Source organism: Balaenoptera musculus, chromosome 2, assembly GCF_009873245.2.
Source record: "Balaenoptera musculus isolate JJ_BM4_2016_0621 chromosome 2, mBalMus1.pri.v3, whole genome shotgun sequence".
NCBI classification, from domain to species: Eukaryota; Metazoa; Chordata; class Mammalia; order Artiodactyla; family Balaenopteridae; genus Balaenoptera; species Balaenoptera musculus.
The window spans coordinates 130376855-130396009 of NC_045786.1; the positions used below are offsets into that span (position 1 = coordinate 130376855).

General features: G+C 39.3%; 1 protein-coding gene and 1 pseudogene across 1 annotated transcript in view; one reads left to right on the top strand and one right to left on the bottom strand.

Moving 5' to 3' along the window:
* Positions 1 to 17730, bottom strand: part of DLGAP5 (DLG associated protein 5) — a 42980-nt gene extending 25250 nt beyond the window's left edge. The window contains 10 exon segments of the mRNA XM_036840271.1: positions 191 to 465; positions 2253 to 2323; positions 5969 to 6088; positions 6162 to 6191; positions 6194 to 6245; positions 7710 to 7772; positions 11473 to 11606; positions 11609 to 11665; positions 14609 to 14847; positions 17601 to 17730. Of these exon segments, the coding sequence (XP_036696166.1) occupies positions 191 to 465; positions 2253 to 2323; positions 5969 to 6088; positions 6162 to 6191; positions 6194 to 6245; positions 7710 to 7772; positions 11473 to 11606; positions 11609 to 11665; positions 14609 to 14846 (1040 nt within the window). The 5' untranslated portion in view covers position 14847; positions 17601 to 17730.
* Positions 14999 to 15313, top strand: LOC118888813 (annotated as a pseudogene).
* Positions 17731 to 19155: the final 1425 nt, after the last annotated feature.

Here is a 19155-nt window from a genome sequence, read left to right on the forward strand (position 1 = left end):
GAAATATCAAAACTGTCAAACACATTACTGTAGGCTTCTGAAGAATTTTTTAAAAGACCAAATTTTCATGATTTATAATTAATATAATTTACTAACTAAATAATAACTTTTAAAAAGCACAGGACAAATCTAAGAAAGGCATTTGTTAACCATCTTGGCAAGGAATTCATTATTAACATTAAATTCTTACACTTCTGTGTTTAAAGGGGTCCAGGTATAACTGGGTGTCAAGAAAGCACTGGCACTTCTGGGAGTCATAGGTGTTACTTGATAGGTCTTCAGACCATCTAGTGGTTGAAACATAAAATCTTTAGGTGCAAAGGAATTCTTCCCCTTCATTTTTGCACTATTTGTCTTAGATAAATTTTCCATTTTTGATAAGACTCCATCTGGATCCATTCCAATTGTTGTACTGGTTTGTGAATCCAAAGTACTTTCTTCACTATCAACTTTAAAAGAAATGGCCTAGATGGGAGGAAACAGAATGGAGTAAGAATTTCTCTTCTGGGGATATATTCAAACCAATTTTTACAGGCCTGAAAATATGAAAGCTGAGATATGTGTCCCTTGTGCATAATTTAAGAGAAAAAAAATAAATACAATTAAATGTAAATATGGAATCAGTAGCCAGCTAACTAAACCACTGTCATGATCCAGAGAGAGACAGAACCAATCCTCATTAAAAGGACTAAATAATAGGTTTTAAGTATTAAAATTAAATATATGAAAACTAAGTTGGAAAAATTACCCACCTAACAAATACCTACCTTTTTATTTAAATTATGTTGATAATTACAATGGTTGAGAATCAGAAATCCAATGTTTATTGGATGACTACTATTGCCAAGGACCAAATCCTCTTTTAAAATAACCTTGATTATAAATAAATTATCATATGAGAAAAATATTTTTCAGTGTGACACAGTGAGATTAACCATATAAAATGTGAAGCTTATTTTCTCTGTCAATTTAATTATTTGTTTTTTTTTAAAACTGAGATATAACTGACATATAACATTATATTAGTTTCAGGTGTGCAACATAATGATTTGATATTTGTATATAGTGCAAAATGATCTAGACGATGAGTCTAATGAACATCTGTCACTACATAAAGTTACAATTGTTTTTTCTTGTGATGAGAACTTTTATGACCTACCCTCTTAGCAACTTTCAAATATACAACACAGTATTATTAACCATAGTCACTATGTTTTATATTACATCCCCAGGACTTACTTTGTAATTGGAAGTTTGTAACTTTTGACCACCTTCAGCGGTTTCACCCACCCATATAAACATAATTTTTAGAGGTTTTTACATTTCTGATTTTTAATTTTTAGTTAAGAATCTAGCCACATTTCCTATACTTTGGCATAACTTTTTTTTTTTAATTTATTTATTTATTTATTTTTGGCTGCGTTGGGTGCTCGTTGCTGCACACAGTCTTTCTCTAGTTGCAGCGAGCGGGGGCTACTCTTCATTGCAGTGCGTGGGCTTCTCATTGCAGTGGCTTCTCTTGTTGCGAAGCATGGGCTCTAGGCACATGGGCTTCAGTAGTTGTGGCACACAGGCTTAGTTGCTCCGCGGCATGTGGGATCTTCCCGGACCAGGGCTCGAACCCATGTCCCCCTGCAGTGGCAGGCAGATTCTTAACCACTGCGCCACCAGGGAAGTCCCTAACTTTTTTTTAAGGTTAAGGAACTATAGCATGGGTTATAAAACAAGGCATTGGGGCCTCAAAATTGTGGCTCTTTTTTGAAGACTCTACCATGTACTATGGTAGATGCTATCAGAAATGTTAGGTTATTTAATTCTTAAAACTACTCTATGTAGGTATTACAGGTTGGAGATGGGAAAACAAATCCCTAAGTTGTCCAAGGTTATATAGCTAATTGGAAGCAGAGACAATATTCAAACTCAGGCCTAACTGAATCCAAAGTCAGTGCATTTCACCCTACTCCATCCTATCTCTTAGCTAGTTCCCACATGAAGGTTTCTGTCAGCTGTGTTTTTATCACTTTCCTCTATTTCCTGTTAATCAAATTATGCTTTCTCTACCTATGAAACTCTGAGGATAAGACACCTGAATAACAACAGTAAATCCTCCTGATGTTTCTTTATGGTTCAAGAGATTTTAACACATGTGTAAGTTAACTTCTTGAAGCAGTTCTATATGCTTAATTTCAATTTATGAAAGTAGCAGTGAGATTTTCAAAGTACCTAGAAATAAACAGATGTTTATACTCTACCTTGTCAGGTTTTGTTTCTATCTTTTTGGCAGGTCTTCCTTGATTTGGTGCCTCTGTTTCTGCTTCATTATCTAAAATAAAAGTGAAATAAGCCATCCATTTAGACTAGATAAAAAATGCTGCATTAAGGATACAAAATTAATGCACAGAAATCTCTTGCATTCTTATACACTAATGATGAAAAATCTGAAAGAGAAATTATGGAAACACTCCCATTTACCACTGCAACAAAAAGAATAAAATACCTAGGAATAAACCTACCTAGGGAGACAAAAGACCTGTATGCAGAAAACTATAAGACACTCATGAAAGAAATTAAAGATGATACCAACAGATGGAGAGATATACCATGTTCTTGGATTGGAAGAATCAATATTGTGAAAATGACTATACTACCCAAAGCAATCTACAGATTCAATGCAATCCCTATCAAATTACCAATGGCATTTTTTACGGAACTAGAACAAATCATCTTAAAATTTGTATGGAGACACAAAAGACCCCGAATAGCCAAAGCAGTCTTGAGGCAAAAAAATGGAGCTGGAGGAATCAGACTCCCTGACTTCAGACTATACTACAAAGCTACAGTAATCAAGACAATATGGTACTGGCACAAAAACAGAAACATAGATCAATGGAACAAGATAGAAAGCCCAGAGATAAACCCACGCACCTATGGTCAACTAATCTATGACAAAGGAGGCAAGGATATACAGTGGAGAAAAGACAGTCTCCTCAGTAAGTGGTGCTGGGAAAACTGGACAGCTACATGTAAAAGAATGAAATTAGAACACTCCCTAACACCATACACAAAAATAAACTCAAAATGGATTCGAGACCTAAATGTTAAGACCGGACACTATAAAACTCTTAGAGGAAAACATAGGAAGAACACTCTTTGACATAAATCACAGCAAGATCTTTTTTGATCCACCTCCTAGAGTAATGGAAATAAAAACAAAAATAAACAAATGGGACCTAATGAAACTTCAAAGCTTTTGCACAGCAAAGGAAACCATAAACAAGACGAAAAGACAACCCTCAGAATGGGAGAAAATATTTGCAAATGAATCAACGGACAAAGGATTAATCTCCAAAATATATAAACAGCTCATTCAGCTCAATGTTAAAGAAACAAACAACCCAATCCAAAAATGGGCAGAAGACCTAAATAAACATTTCTCCAAAGAAGACATACAGATGGCCAAGAAGCACATGAAAAGATGCTCAACATCACTAATTATTAGAGAAATGCAAATCAAAACTACAATGAGGTATCACCTCACACCAGTTAGAATGGGCATCATCAGAAAATCTACAAACAACAGATGCTGGAGAGGGTGTGGAGAAAAGTGAACCCTCTTGCACTGTTGATGGGAATGTAAATTGATACAGCCACTATGGAGAACAATATGGAGGTTCCTTAAAAAACTAAAAATAGATTTACCATATGATCCAGCAATCCCACTACTGGGCATATACCCAGAGAAAACCATAATTCAAAAAGACACATGCACCCCAATGTTCACTGCAGCACTATTTACAATAGCCAGGTCATGGAAGCAACCTAAATGCCCATCAACAGACGAATGGATAAAGAAGACGTGGTACATATATACAATGGAATATTACTCAGCCATAAAAAGGGACGAAACTGAGTCATTTGTTGAGACGTGGATTGATCTAGAGACTGTCATACAGAGTGAAGTAAGTCAGAAAGAGAAAAACAAATATCGTATATTAACGCATGTATGTGGAACGGTACAGATGAGCCAGTTTGCAGGGCAGAAGTTGAGACACAGACGTAGAGAACAGACATATGGACACCAAGGGGGGAAAACTGTGGTGGGGTGGGGATGGTGGTGTGCTGAATTGGGCGATTGGGATTGACATGTATACACTGATGTGTATAAAACTGATGACTAATAAGAACCTGAAGTATAAAAAAACAAACAAAACAACTAATACTAAACTTTCATTGGGTTATTTGTATGGAAATATGTTAATATAAATGTTTCAGACATTACATGAAATTTCTAAAAATCTTACATGTTCTGCTATAATGTTATAAGTCATAATTCTAGTTATTACTTTAAAATGTATATCTCAGAAATAACTAAAAAAAAAAAATTTATTACAAAAGAATGGCTATATTTCCCTGTGCTGTACAATAGATCCTTGCTGCTTATCTATTTGAAGTTCTTAAAATACACTCAATGTGAAACATGCTAATCCTAAAAAACAAACAAACAAAAAAGATGGGCGTGATATTCTGCTGAGTTTAATCTTTCTCTCATCTCCCTGTCTCTCTCTCTCCCTCTCTCCCTCTCCACCTGCTTACCATCCTCTGTCCTTGGGAAAAATAATCCAAAGGGAAAAAGTCATTAGGTGCTTTCTTACACACACCACACACACACACACACACAGTCCCTCTCTCTCTTACTCTCTTTATTTCTCTCTCTCTCTCTAAAGTAGTTGATATTGAGGTTTGGTTTTGTTTTGTTTTGTTATAGTAGAGAATGTAAGATTTTCAATTCACTTACTATGTAAAATAAAGTCAGGACCAGAATGCTTATTTCATAAATAAAGTCAGTATTTTAAATATAGAAAAAAAAATGCTGCATTAAAAGTACTAGGTAATTTGGGAAAGGAAAAAAGGCAATAGGAATGTATGCCTTAAAGAATTTTATGATTAAAAGTCACATTATAAAATAGGAAAAAAAATAGATGAAATTTCCTGCCAAGTTTAGGCCATCTGTTTTCAAAACAAAACAAAAGTGTTAAGGTATTTTACCTTTTGCCTCTGAATATCAAATATGTATTTATTATAGAAAATTAGAAAAAATTTTAAAAAGCACAAAAACAACAACAATCAAAAATTTTACTCAAGCTTACACTACTCAGTGGTAATCACTATTGACACTTCAGAGTACGTTTTCCCAGTTTTTTCCTATGTTCACATTCATATACATATTTTAGAATTTCAATCATACTCTTCAGAGTTTGATTTTCTTTGCCCACTTAATATGATTAACCATGTCATTGAGTGTTCTTTCATACATTGTTCTTAAATGGTTACATTGTATTCCAGCAAATGGATGGACTGTAACTTATTGGGGCCATTAATTTTTCACTTTGAAGCACTGCTTACACCAATTCAGTACTTCAACATTTGAGCACCCACTGTGTGCTAACGGGATATCGGGGCACAAAACCTATCTTCGGGAATTAGAATCTCCATTTCCTCCTCTCCTACCCAAAGAAGTACATGATGATTTTAAAAATTGAACACAGGGGCTTGCCTGGGGGTGCAGTAGTTAAGAATCCACCTGCCAATGCAGGGGACACAGGTTTGACCCCTGATCCGGGAAGATCCCACATGCCACGGAGCAACTAAGCCCATGCGCCACAACTACTGAGCCTGTGCTCTAGAGCCCAAGAGCCACAACTACTGAGCCTGCGTGTCACAACTACTGAAGCCCGTGCGCCTAGAGCCCATGCTCCACAACAAGAGAAGCCAATGCAATGAGAAGCCCGTGCACCACAGAGAAGAGTAGCCCCTGCTGGCCACAACTAGAGAAAGCCCACGCGCAGCAACGAAGACCCAATGCAGCCAAATATTAATTAATTAATTAATTAATTTTAAAAAATTGAACACAAAGAACCTCAAGTACCAAAACATGCTAGCTCAGTCACTGATCAAGAAATGTTCTTACCATTAGTAGCCCTTGTCACTGGCTTTCTTGCTGTAGTAGGCGGGACTGTTCTGGCAATCTGCTTTGCTGCTTGAGTAGCCGATCGAGTCATTCTCACTGGCGGCATTACAGGTTGTATAGCTGTGGGAACAAATAATAAAATCAAATGTTTGTGGTAATTTGAAATTATTGTTGTGGCAACATCAGGACTTACCTTTTTTCTCTTTGTCCAACACTTTCTTTCAGAAGCTTGTCTTTGACCAGGTCGGATTGTTCGAAACATCACTCCCATTATCATCTATTCAAAAGATTAGGTACTATGTGATTTAATTGCATAATGAATCAAACCACCACATTTTAATGTGTAAATTGACCCCTCATCTGAACCCTGATATTGTAAATGACTCAGCAAAAAACCCACTACCCCAGATAAAATGAGATGAAGAAACAATTTTTCCATTATATACATTTCCTTACAAGCTTTTTCAGAATCCTAGAATTTAGAAAATGCTAATAACCTAAGCTATTAAAAAATAACTAACTATAATCTTCTGAGACTCCTTAAACATACCAGGCATGTTTTCAATTCAAGACCTTTGAATTTTGTCTAGAAAATTCTTCTCCTGGAAGAAAGCTCTTTCCCACAGTTCACTCTTCTACTTCCTTAAATACTTCATTTAAAATGCCACCATCTGGGGACTTCCCTGGTGGCGCAGTGGTTAAGAATCTGCCTGCCAATGCAGGGGACACGGGTTTGAGCCTTGGTCTGGGAAGATCCCACATGCCACGGAGCAACTAAGCCCGTGCACCACAACTACTGAGCCCACGCACTGCAACTACTGAAGCCCACATGCCTAGAGCCCGTGCTCTGCAACAAGAGAAGCCACCACAATAAGAAGCCTGCGCACTGCAACAAAGAGTAGCCCCTGCTTGCCGCAACTAGAGAAAAGCCCGCACACAGCAATGAAGACCCAACGCAGTCAAAAATAAATAAATAAATAAATTTATAAAAAATAAAATAAAATAAAATGCCATCATCTCAGTGAGGCCTGATCAAAATTCCACCCTACACCTACTTCAAAACTCCCCACCTCCCTTCTTCTTATTTTTTTTTTAATCTCCCCCAAAATACTTAATACTTTTGACCATCTGACACACTATATAGTTCTTTTTTTAGTACTATCTCTCATGTAAGCTCCTTGAAAACAGGGAATTTTGTTTGTTTTGCTCACTGTTATATTCTAGAGCCTAGAGGAACATGGTAGTGACTCAAATTCATTGAATACATGAAACTTAGCTTCCTCACCTGACAAAGAGGCATACTATTTCCCTCTTGGCCCACTTGACTTTATTTTAGTAATCCTCCTAATAAGTTTATCCATAACCGTGTTTTGAAGGCCCATAAGTTTATAACACTCACCCTGTATGCTTTATATTCCTATCTGCACTTCATGGTGACATGGGATGCATAATAGAAGCCCGGTAAACAAACAAACATAAAAAGAGTGTGGCACAGAGTTTAGTATAGATCTCATAAGGGATGTCTGGGCAAAGAATATTTTAAGTGACTATTTCCTTAGCATCTAGCCAAATCTGCTCTGTCACCATACCAAAACAGTGATTTTGGTAGTACTATTGACTCTAGTAAAATAATCACTATGCTTGAAGATGGTATTAGATTAAAAATAAATTTACTTACTCTGAGGAAAAAAAGTACAATTTGTCATTTTAGTAACAATGACCTACTAACTATCAACTATACCTTTGTCAGCTCCATTTGGTCTTTGGCCTTTGACCTTGTAATCCGTACAGAAGATGGAACAGCCTTAAAACAGTCAAAAGAAGATAAAGTTAAAAAAATAAATAAATAAACTGGCAAAATTTACTTCCATGTCTCATTATGAAATAAAGTTCCCACTTTAAAGTTAAATTTTATCCTTAATCATTTATGGCAAAAAGATACTTGCTAACTTAAATTAATTGTTTTTTTTTTTTCTTTTTTAATTTAAATTTTAATTTTTTTGGCCGTGCCGTGCAGCTTGCGGGATCTTAGTTCCCCAACCAGGGATTGAACTCGGGCCTCTGGCAGTGAAAGCACTAAGTCCTAACCCTGGACTGCCAGAGAATTTCCTAAATTATTGTTTTTTCTGGTTCTGGTTTGATTTAAATTATGTTTAAGTTAAAACTTCAAAACTTACCCATATTTCTCAATGAGGAGAGAGAAGAAATTTCAAAGCATATTTTCCAAGTATTAGGATCCTCATTAATATGATTAGCTAGACATATTTGAAAGGGGGTAGATGGACAAACTAGAGTATTAGGATCTTTTGTTTTCTGTTTATGAAAAGATACTGTACAGCTTACTTCCCTAGTTTTGACAATTTGCCTTCAAATCTCATGATTATACACCTGTCCATTGTCAGTAAGAAAATGGAGACCTAATCACAAAATGTGAAAAAAATTTACCATGAGAAAGACCAATTAAAAAATTATAAGGTATTTATCAACTCTGTAAAATTTCTTAAGAAACATAATCAGGGACTTCCCCAGTGGTCCAGTGGTTAAGAATCCACCTTCCAATGCAGGGGACATGGATTTGATCCATGGTCGGGGAACTAAGATCCCACACGCCACGGCGCAACTACGCCCGTGTGCCACAACTAGAGAAGCCCACATGCAGCAACGAAGACCCAACGCAGCCAAAATTAAACAAATAAAAAAAAAACCCATAACGATGTGTCTTTTGTTCCTCCTACATATATTTTTAAGATATTTTAAAATAGTTGTTTACAGTGTAGACCAATGATTGGTATCTACATATTCCTAAAAAGACAGCTTAAATCTAATCCCTTCCAAGAGGTCTTCTTTGATGTTCCTCCAAATATAAACGATCTATCCTTCCTCTAATATACAGAACATATTTATCTGTATCTTTCCACCTTGAACTACAGTTTATTAATTATGGTCTCTTCTACAGTGTCCTAAGATCATACAGAGTAAATAAATCAAAGATCTGTCAAATGAATCATTGAGATTCATGAAGCCTAGAAAAACAAGCAATATCTTGGGCCTTTATATTATTCAATTCTTATTTAAATCAGGAATGAGTATACAGTCAATGAGATCTTTTATACATATCTTTAAATAGCAAATCAGGGACTTCCCTGGTGGCGCAGTGGTTAAGAATCCGCCTGCCGGGGGCTTCCCTGGTGGCGCAGTGGTTGAGAATCTGCCTGCTAATGCAGGGGACACGGGTTCGAGCCCTGGTCTGGGAGGATCCCACATGCCGTGGAGCAACTGGGCCCGTGAACCACAACTGCTGAGCCTGCGCGTCTGGAGCCTGTGCTCCGCAACAAGAGAGGCCGCGATAGTGAGAAGCCCGCGCACCGCGATGAAGAGTGGCCCCCACTTGCCGCAGCTAGAGAAAGCCCTAGCACAGAAACGAAGACCCAACATAGCAATCAATCAATCAATCAATCAATCTTTAAAAAAAAAAAAAAAAAGAATCCGCCTGCCAATGCAGGGGACACGGGTTCAAGCCCTGGTCCAGGAAGATCCCACATGCCGCGGAGCAACTAAGCCTGTGTGCCACAACTACTAAGCCTGCGCTCTAGGGCCCGCGAGCCACAACAACTGAGCCTGCGTGCCACAACTACTGAAGCTCGTGCGCCTAGAGCCCGTGCTCCGCAACAAGAGAAGCCACCTCAGTGAGAAGCCTGTGCACCACAACGAAGAGTAGCCCCGGCTCGCTGCAACTAGAGAAAGCCCGCGCACAGCAACGAAGACCCAACACAGCCAAAAATAAATAAATAAATAATAATAAAATAAATAAATAGCAAATCACCAGTGACTAGTAAGTTTACAAATCCAACTGATCTGTTCAAACTTCATCCTTCCTGATTCACTAACCATTCTCTTTAGATCACCCCTCCTTTAGCTTCTATCCTCCATTTTAGCTCTGCTGCCACTCTGACCAGTCCTTTTCAGCCTATCACTGCCCACCTGAAGGTGTTCTCTAGACCTCACTCTTTCATAATTTTATATATCCTAATTGGAATGGTCTCATTTAGTCCTACAGCTTAAGTGTCCATTCATACTCCCAATATCGTATCCAAAATCCACATCTTAGCATGGATCCTCATCCTGATTTCCTAATTTTTATTCCCAACTGCCTGATGTCTAGATGGTCCAAATAGGATTTTTTTTAAAAAGGGTATTAATATTCACCCACTTAAGCTTTTCTTGCCTTCCTCATCTCTTTTAGCCACAGTAAAATTTGTATTATTGATCAAACTATTATCTTCAGAATCATCATCTTATCTCTAACTCTTCAACTTCCTCCACCCCTCACCATCTACTTGGTCACCAGTGCTATCAAATTTATCTCTTAAGATGTCTTACATGACACCTGTTAGAATGGCTATTATCAAAAAGACAAGAAATAATAAGTGTTGGTGGGGATATGGAGAAAAGGGAACCCCTGAGCACTGTTGGTAGGAATGTAGATTGGTGCAGGCACTATGGAAAACAGTATGGAAGATCCTCAAACAATTAAATTTAGAACTACCATATGATCCAGCATTTCCAATTCTGAGTATTTATCCAAAGGAAATGAAAACACTAACTCAAAAAGATATATGTATCCCCATGTACATTGCAGCATTATTTACAATAGCCAAGACTTATAAACAACTCAAGTGTCCATCACTTGAGTGAGGTGCAGGGTAGGTGAAATGGGTGAAGGTGGTCAAAAAGTACAAACTTCCAGGTTTAAAATAAGTAAGTCCTGGGAATGTAATATACAGTATGGTGACTACAGTTAATAATACTGTATTGTATATTTGAAAGTTGCTAAGAGAGTATATCTGAAATGTTCTCATCACAAGAAAAAAAGTTTTGTAACTATGTGTGGTGATGGATGGTAACTAGACTAATTGTGGTGATCATCTTGTAATGTATACAAATAATGAATCATTATGTTGTACACCTGAAACTAATATGTCAATTATATCTCCAGAAAAATGATGTCTTAAACCTATTTCTTCTTTTTAAACCAATGGCTCAGTCCACTTATCTCATCTCACCTATTCTATAGAGAATATTCACAATATAGACTCACAACTGGTCTTCCTATCTATAAATGCTTCCCTTTCTAGACTATAATCCTCAAGTCCAGGCTAATCTTCCCTGAGTATTACTTTGATAATGGTACAACCTCGTTTATAAACCTCCCTTGACTCTCCATATCCTAGAGGATAAATGCCAAATACTTTGGTATAGCATTCACTGTTCAGCCTGGCTCTACCAGCTTTCCTAGTTTTATCCAATCTCAACCTAAATATAGCTACATCAAGAGACCCTGTTTCATCTTCTGAGTTACTATTATGTCATTCCCACCTCCTACCAACTAATTAAATGAATAAAGGGACTCAGGGGAAATGGTTATTTTAGTCATCTAATCTCCTAAAGAAAATTCCAGTTAAAAGGAATTATTCCTCTATATCAAGTTAGGATACTAAACTTACCTTTTTTGGCTCAGCTTTCATAGTACTCTGGTTTGAGAAAAGAAAACAAGGAATATCAGGTCTATAAAGACCCACTTTAAATACTCCTCGTTTAGCTTTCTCTCTCTGCTCTTTCAATTTTTGAAGCTGCTTTCTTCTTTGTATTTTTGGAGCATTTGTTTTCGTTGATCACCTAGAATAGTTTTCACTGACTCTAAGTAGGAAAAAGAAAAAAAGAAAAAACAATATATAAAACATTTCAGATAAAAAGGCAAAACATCTTGGGCTTCCCTGGTGGCGCAGTGGTTGAGAATCTGCCTGCTAATGCAGGGGACGCGGGTTCGAGCCCTGGTCTGGGAAGATCCCACATGCCACGGAGCAACTAGGCCCGTGAGCCACAACTACTGAGCCTGCGCGTCTGGAGCCTGTGCTCCGCAACAAGAGAGGCCGCGATAGTGAGAGGCCCGCGCAACGCGATGAAGAGTAGCCCCCGCTGTCCACAACTAGAGAAAGCCCTCACACAGAAACGAAGACCCAAGACAGCCAAAAAAATAAATAAATAAAATAAAAAAAATAGTAAAAGGCAAACATCTTAACTTCTAACTTCAACTGTTGCTAAGAAATGCTTTTAAGTAAACTTCTTGTTAATTCCTTAGCACTTCAAGTTATTTCCACCCCTATTTTAAAATTCCTATTTCTTTCACCTTCATTTGTTCAAATATATAACTGTTTTACTATGTACTAGGCATGTATTACTTCACTTTTAAATTAATTAGCTTCTATGATAGTCTCCAAGCTGACCTCCAGCGATTCTCACCTCCTGGTAGACATGCCTTGTGTCATCCCCTCCCATACTGAATAGGGCTGACCTGTGTAACCAGGAAGTACTGTGGAAATGATACAGATGACTCCCACAACTAGGTCATTAAAGACATCGCAGCTTTTGCCCTGCTCTCTCTTGTATCACTTGCTCTAAGGGGAAGCCAGTGGCCACGTGGAACCTTAAGGAGACTCAAGCGGCCCCATGGAGATGTCCACATGACAAAGAACTAAGGCCTCCTGCCAAAAGCCAGCATCATCTTGCTGGTAATGTGAATGAGTCACCTTAGAAGCAGATCCTTTACAATAATCAAAACAGGGACTTCTCCGGTGGTCCAGTGGTTAAGACTCCCAATGCAGGGGGCCCGGGTTCAATCCCTGGTCGTGGAACTAAGATCCCACATACCGCAACTCAGCCTGTGCACCACAACTAGAGAAGCCCATGTGCCGCAACTAAGAAGCCCGCATGCCGCAACTAAATAAACCGTGTGCCGCGACTAAGACCCGGCGCAGCCAAAAAAAAGCCAGTGTCCTTATAATGATGGCCCTCAGGGCTCTATGGGAGCTAACCTATTTGCCTTCTCTAGCCATGCTTACCTACTTGCTTTCTCTGGAACACACCAGACCCACTCCCACCTCCAGGCCTTCGCAAATGAGGAATAAAAGATATTCTAATAGCATACTGAGAAGGTTAAATTTTGTTTGAAAGATTTTGGTCGAGGAAAGAAGCATTTGAGAGGGTACGAGTAGAGGCAAGGAGACAACTCAGAAGGTAATGTCATCTCTTCTCAGACAGAAAATGTCTAGTTCTTCCTTCAAAGGCCATCCTATATAATCCTACGACCCAGTGTTCATTTTCTCTGAACTCCTAAGAGATGTTATTCTTACTCTATCCCCCTCAACCACCACCCACTTCCTTTGACCTTCAAACAAAACTGATCACTTCATCTCAAAAACAAAAAGTACCCTACGACACTTTAATCCAATTCCTTTCTCTCACTTTTCTTTAGAATCACAAAATGACAAATCTGGAAGAAATAGTTTAGCCCAACCTCCCTTTTACAGAAGCAATTAAGCTGAATATGTTGAGTGTCTTGTACGCGTCACACATTACACTGGTTCTGGAAAAATGATAAAACTGAAGTAGTGAACATGTAAAACAACTTGACATCTCATTTCTTTCTCTATAAAACTTCTAAGACTTCATCTTTCTGCCATTTCTTCACAATTTATCCTTGCTTTATTTCACTGCAATCTAGCTCCTAGTGCCTGCTATATAAACGCAACTAAATAGGAGTCCAATAAGTCCTTCTGATTAAATGCACGTCATTTCCCAGTTCTCTTCCTTCTTTCTATAGCATCCCTTGCCTTCTAGACATTCATTTTTATTATTTTTATCTCTTGCTGAGATCATTCTCCTTTCTGGTTGGTTCTTTCCCTACTAATTACCCCAAATCCTTTTGGGCAAACTACAGGGATGAATCCTTCGCTCTTCCCTCTAAGAAGTGTTCCCGGGCTTCCCTGGTGGCGCAGCGGTTGAGAGTCTGCCTGCCAGTGCAGGGGACACGGGTTCGAGCCCTGGTCTGGGAGGATCCCACATGCCGCGGAGCAACTGGGCCCGTGAGCCACAATTACTGAGCCTGCGCGTCTGGAGCCTGTGCTCCGCAACAAGAGAGACCGCGATAGTGAGAGGCCCGCGCACCGCGATGAAGAGTGGCCCCCGCTCACCGCAACTAGAGAGGGCCCTCGCACAGAAACGAAGACCCAACACAGCCAAAAATAAATAAATAAATAAAATTAAAAAAAAAAAAAAGAAGTGTTCCCATTGGCAAAGTATCCTTACTTCATGGATACTTCAATCAATTCTATTTTTATGTCCCTTATCAATTTATCTTGTCAATATTTATCTTATCCAAGCTCCAGAAGTAAGAACTTTAGGATTCCTGTAAGGCCATATAGGTAAAAAGTGTTATAATACTCCATAGGTGAATGGCTTTAGCCTAGCTAGGACGTTCACAGCCTTTACTTGAGTGCTTTTTTCTTGGGGGGGCGGGAGGGGGGCATGCCAGGCAGCCTGCAGGACCTTAGTTCCCCGACCAGGGATCAAACCTGGGCCCCTGGCAGTGGAAGTGTGGAGTCCTAACTACTGGACCATCAGGGAATTCCCAACACAGCCTTTACTTGAAATAGACAGTATTTAGTTGTAGAAAACACCAAGTTATTTACAATGGCATTTCAAAACTCCATTATTCCGGTCAGGGTTTTTTTTAACCTCAGGTATTAAACCAACTTTTATTCACTCTTCAAACACTTGAAATTACAATAGACTTTTACTTACTTGTCTTGACATTGGCCTTTTCTGGAACAAGCTCATGAGATGTCTCATCTAATTCAAGAAGAAATCTACCTTCCAAGGTTGGAACGTTGACATCTTTCAAACCAAAGTGTCTATTTCGTTCATATTCCTTATGTCTGTTTTCTTTCTGAGACAGTGATTTCCTATGAGCAATTTTAGTTCTAATCATGTCGGTACTTAATTCCTTTCTGTGTCGATTGGCAAAATGTGATGAAGCCATCCTATCAGGAAAAAGAGAGAAAGACCAACTTACATGAAATTTCATTTGATTATTTAAAAAGTTAGGATTCCAGTTCACCTCCTACCCCAGAGTCTTCTGAAATAAAAATATTAAAATACAGCTCTCTGGGCTCAGACCTAGGTTGTGGCACCATGGCTAAACGCACCAAGAAGGTCAGAATCGTGGGTAGATACGGAACCCATTATGGTGCCTCCCTCAGGAAAATGGTGAAGAAAATTGAAATCAGCCAGCACGCCTAGCACACTTGCTCCTGTGACAAAACCAAGATGAAGAGACAAGCTGTGGGCATTTGGCATTTCCTACATGAAAACGGTGGCTGACGGTGCCTGGACCTACAACACCACTTCTGCCGTCACAGTAAAGTCACCAGAAGACTGAAGGAACTGAAGGACCAGTAGCAGGCCACCATTTGAAACATTGCTAGCCTATAATAAATGGGTTAATTTACGTGACAAAAAAAAATACAAAATAGAATAAATATGTGACTGAAGAGTGGGAAGGAGGTTATCAAAAGATAAAACACTACAACCTATTTTGGGGTTCTGAACAGGAACTTGCTTGACAGATGAAGTGAAGCCCAGGAAGCTAAAGTCCAGAACATAAATAAGAGGGTCTAGGCTTACCATAGAGAACACTGCAAAATAGAATAGGAAGTAAAGGTGAAAATAGGGATATAGTATACAGACTAGTTTCCTTAACTTTCCTCTGATGATGAATGCAGGCAGGCTGGCACTTTTTCTCAAGCCAAAAAACAAAACAAACAAAACACACAAGCTGCCTATTAGGAAGGTAGGAATGATAAATAGGCAGTTAGATATACGAGACTGAGAAAAAGAAGGGTTTTCAGAAGTACCATGGTGATGCAAAAGGATAATCATATCAGTTTGCCCTGGTGAGGGCAGAATAAAATTCTTTTCGGCCATGTAAGAAATCGTACAGTGTACTTGGCATATACTCTTCTCTTAGAAAGATCCTTGGGAGAACAAGAAAGACAATGTCATGAGTTCCAAGAAACCGTGGATCCAACTGAGGAAAAGAATAAAGGAAAGTGGAAAGTCTAAAGGCATCTCCTATTCAGCTGGTATGGAGAACAACCAAGCCAAACTGGAGAAAGAGGACTGATTCTCCAGGGAAAAGTCTTGCCAGCTTAAAAGGGGGGGAAAAAAAAAAGGACGGAGGTCTGCCATTAGGAAGTTAGGGCAGGAATAAAGAGGTAGACATAGAGAATGGACTTGAGGACATGGGGTGGGAGGGGGAAGCTGGGGCGAAGTGAGAGTAGCATCGACATATATACACTACCGAATGCAAAATAGATAGCTAGTGGAAAGCAGCAGCATAGCACAGGGAGATCAGCTCGGTGCTTTGTGTCCACCTAGAGGGGTGGGATAGGGAGGGTGGGAGGGAGGCTCAAGAGGGAGGGGATATGGGGATATATGTATGCATATGGCTGATTCGCTTTGCTGTGCAACAGAAACTAACACAGTATTGTTAAGCAATTATACTCCAATAAAGATCTATTTAAAAAAAAAAGATATAAGCACACTATACCTTCAACCACAAGAAGACAGTCCACTAGAAAAATGCAGATAAAAAAACTGCACAAGAAATGCAACAAATTAAAATGTTGTATGATTTTAAGCAATCAACAGAGTATAAAAACATGAGAATTGGGGAGCTTCCCTGGTGGCGCAGTGGTTGAGAGTCTGCCTGCCAGTGCAGGGGACACGGGTTAGAGCCCTGGTCTGGGAGGATCCCACATGCCGCGGAGCAACGAAGCCCGTGCGCCACAGCTACTGAGCCTGCGCGTCTGGAGCCCCTGCTCCGCTACGGGAGAGGCCGCGACAGTGAGAGGCCCGCCCACCGCGATGAAGAGTGGCCCCCGCTCGCCGCAACTAGAGAAAGCCCTCGCATAGAAACGAAGACCCAACACAGCCAAAAATAAATTAATTAATTAATTTAAAAAAAATTCTATGAGAACAAAGTTTAAAAAAAAAAATGAGAATTCATCTGACCTGGATGCTAATAACATTCTCCTTTAAGGGCCCAGGGGAAGTGACAAAGGACTGTGCTTTTTTTATCAAGAACTCTCCTCTACTATTTGATTTGCCACTTCTCGCAAATATTAAAGAAAAACTAAAATTACGTATTAGATATTTAAAAATACAGCATAGAACTATACACGGCAAAGAGAGAGAGAGAACGAACACCGAAGGCATATTTAATTATCACCTAAACCCTAAAAGGTATTTAGTATAACTGCCGTTATACAGATGAGGTAAATTAACTGCCCACATTTGCACAGCTAAAAGGTAGTGGAGCTGGAATCCCAAGCCAGGCAGCCTGGCTCTTCACACACATCTAAGTTCTCTTCTTTGGCTGACTGGAGTTTCTTCCAGCTTGAAAGTCTAGAATGCCTTAGTTTTGCTTGCCAAGGTTGTCAACCCAGGCGTTTTTAGTTGTCATAGAACCTGGAAAGAGCCACTGGAATAATGTTGGGGCCAAAAGCCAATAACGCCCCGGTGGTGAAATGATGCTGCTACACAGATCATGGCAACAAATATTTACTCTTCCGAAGGACTGCGTCATCAGCTTCGGGAAGGACAGGTAACACGGTCCTAAGAGGAGCCTCCCCTGAGCGGCGTACAGCTCGCAGCCGCCGGTCCTCAGACCCCTCTAGACCTTCTAGAAGGAAGCGGACCAGCGCCCTCCCCCAGCTCCCCAGCATCCACATACCTGAGGCAGCTTCTAGCGTGAAACCTCAACCAAACTAAAAGTAAAGGAACCCTCTGGGCCTGGAAGACCACCGCCGCCTCCGAAGAAGGAACGCCTACGAGACTCGGCAAAATTCAAACTTCCCTCACCGAACTTCTGATTGGAGGTATTTTAAGCAACACTTCCGGTAAAGGTACCCGCCTCTTCCCTTCTACGAGGCTTGCGATTGGTTCGCTCCTTGCCATATTTGAATTGATTGAAAGGTGAACCCTGTTCAAAGGGTGGCTGTGAGCGGAATCAATGGGCGGGTCTGCGATGCGATATTGATGAGGGGCGGAGCGCTGGGAGCGCTGTGGCTGGCGAGGAGCTACAGTGGCCGGCGGTTGATAGCGGGCTACGCCTGAAACCGCCCTGGAGTTCCCGGGGCCTCGCGGGTATTCGAGAAAAGACAGAGGAACTCGGATGGAGAAGAGGGGACTCAGAGTCTGCAGGGCTTTTTAATGTCCTTATTTAATTACATAAATCCAGCAGAGCTTATTGGAATATTTTCTTCACTTAACGTTTTAAAGAAAGGGCTTATTACCACATGAAATTTCTCCTTACATCTTTTACTGTTACATTTCAGCGTTACCAGTCTTTCTTTTTTTCTCGTCCTTTTTTTTTTTTCTTTTTAAATAGAGGTAAAATTATCAAATACAGTGAAAAGCATAGTATTTTTAGTATATGATTTGATGAGTTTTGCTAAGTGTAAACAGCTGTGTAACCACCACCCAATCAGGATATAGAGCATTTCCATCACCCGGTTCTCTCAAGCCCCCTTCCAAATCTCCCACAGCTTAGACAATCACTCTTCTGATTTCTATCACCTTAAAAATAGGAGTGGTAGGTACTCTTTCTTGTCTGCCTTCTTTCTCCCACTGTAATGTTTTCGAGATCCATCCCTACTGTTACATGAATCAGCCGTTGTTTTTATTGATGAAAAGTGTTCCATTGAATAATTTGCTTATCCATTCTCCTGTTGATGGATATTGGGTTGTTCCAATTTTTAGCTATAATGAATAAAGTTGCTATAAACATTCTTGTACAAATCTTTTTGTGGTCATGTTTTATTTCACTTGGGGAAATGTAGGTGTGGAATTTTTTTTTTTAACTGAGTTCTAATTAACATACAGTATTAGTTTCAGGTGAACAACATAGTGATTCAATATTTTTATACATTATGAAATGATCACCACAATAAATCCAGTTACCATCGGTCACCATACAAAGTTGTTACAATATTATTTATGATATTCTGTGACATTTGTTTTATAGCTGAAAATTTTTACCTCTTAATCCCCTTCACCTATTTGGTCCTTTCCTTGACACTCCCTCCCTGGGCAACGAACAGTTTGTTTTCTGTATCTATGAGTCTGTTTCTGTTTTGTTTTGTTTGTTTGTTTGTTTTGGTTTTTATATATAAATGAAATCATATGGTATTTGTTTTTCTCTGTCTGACTTATTTCATTTAGCATATTACCCTCCAGTTCCATCTATGTTGCCACAAATGGCAAGATTTCATTCTTTTTTAATGGTT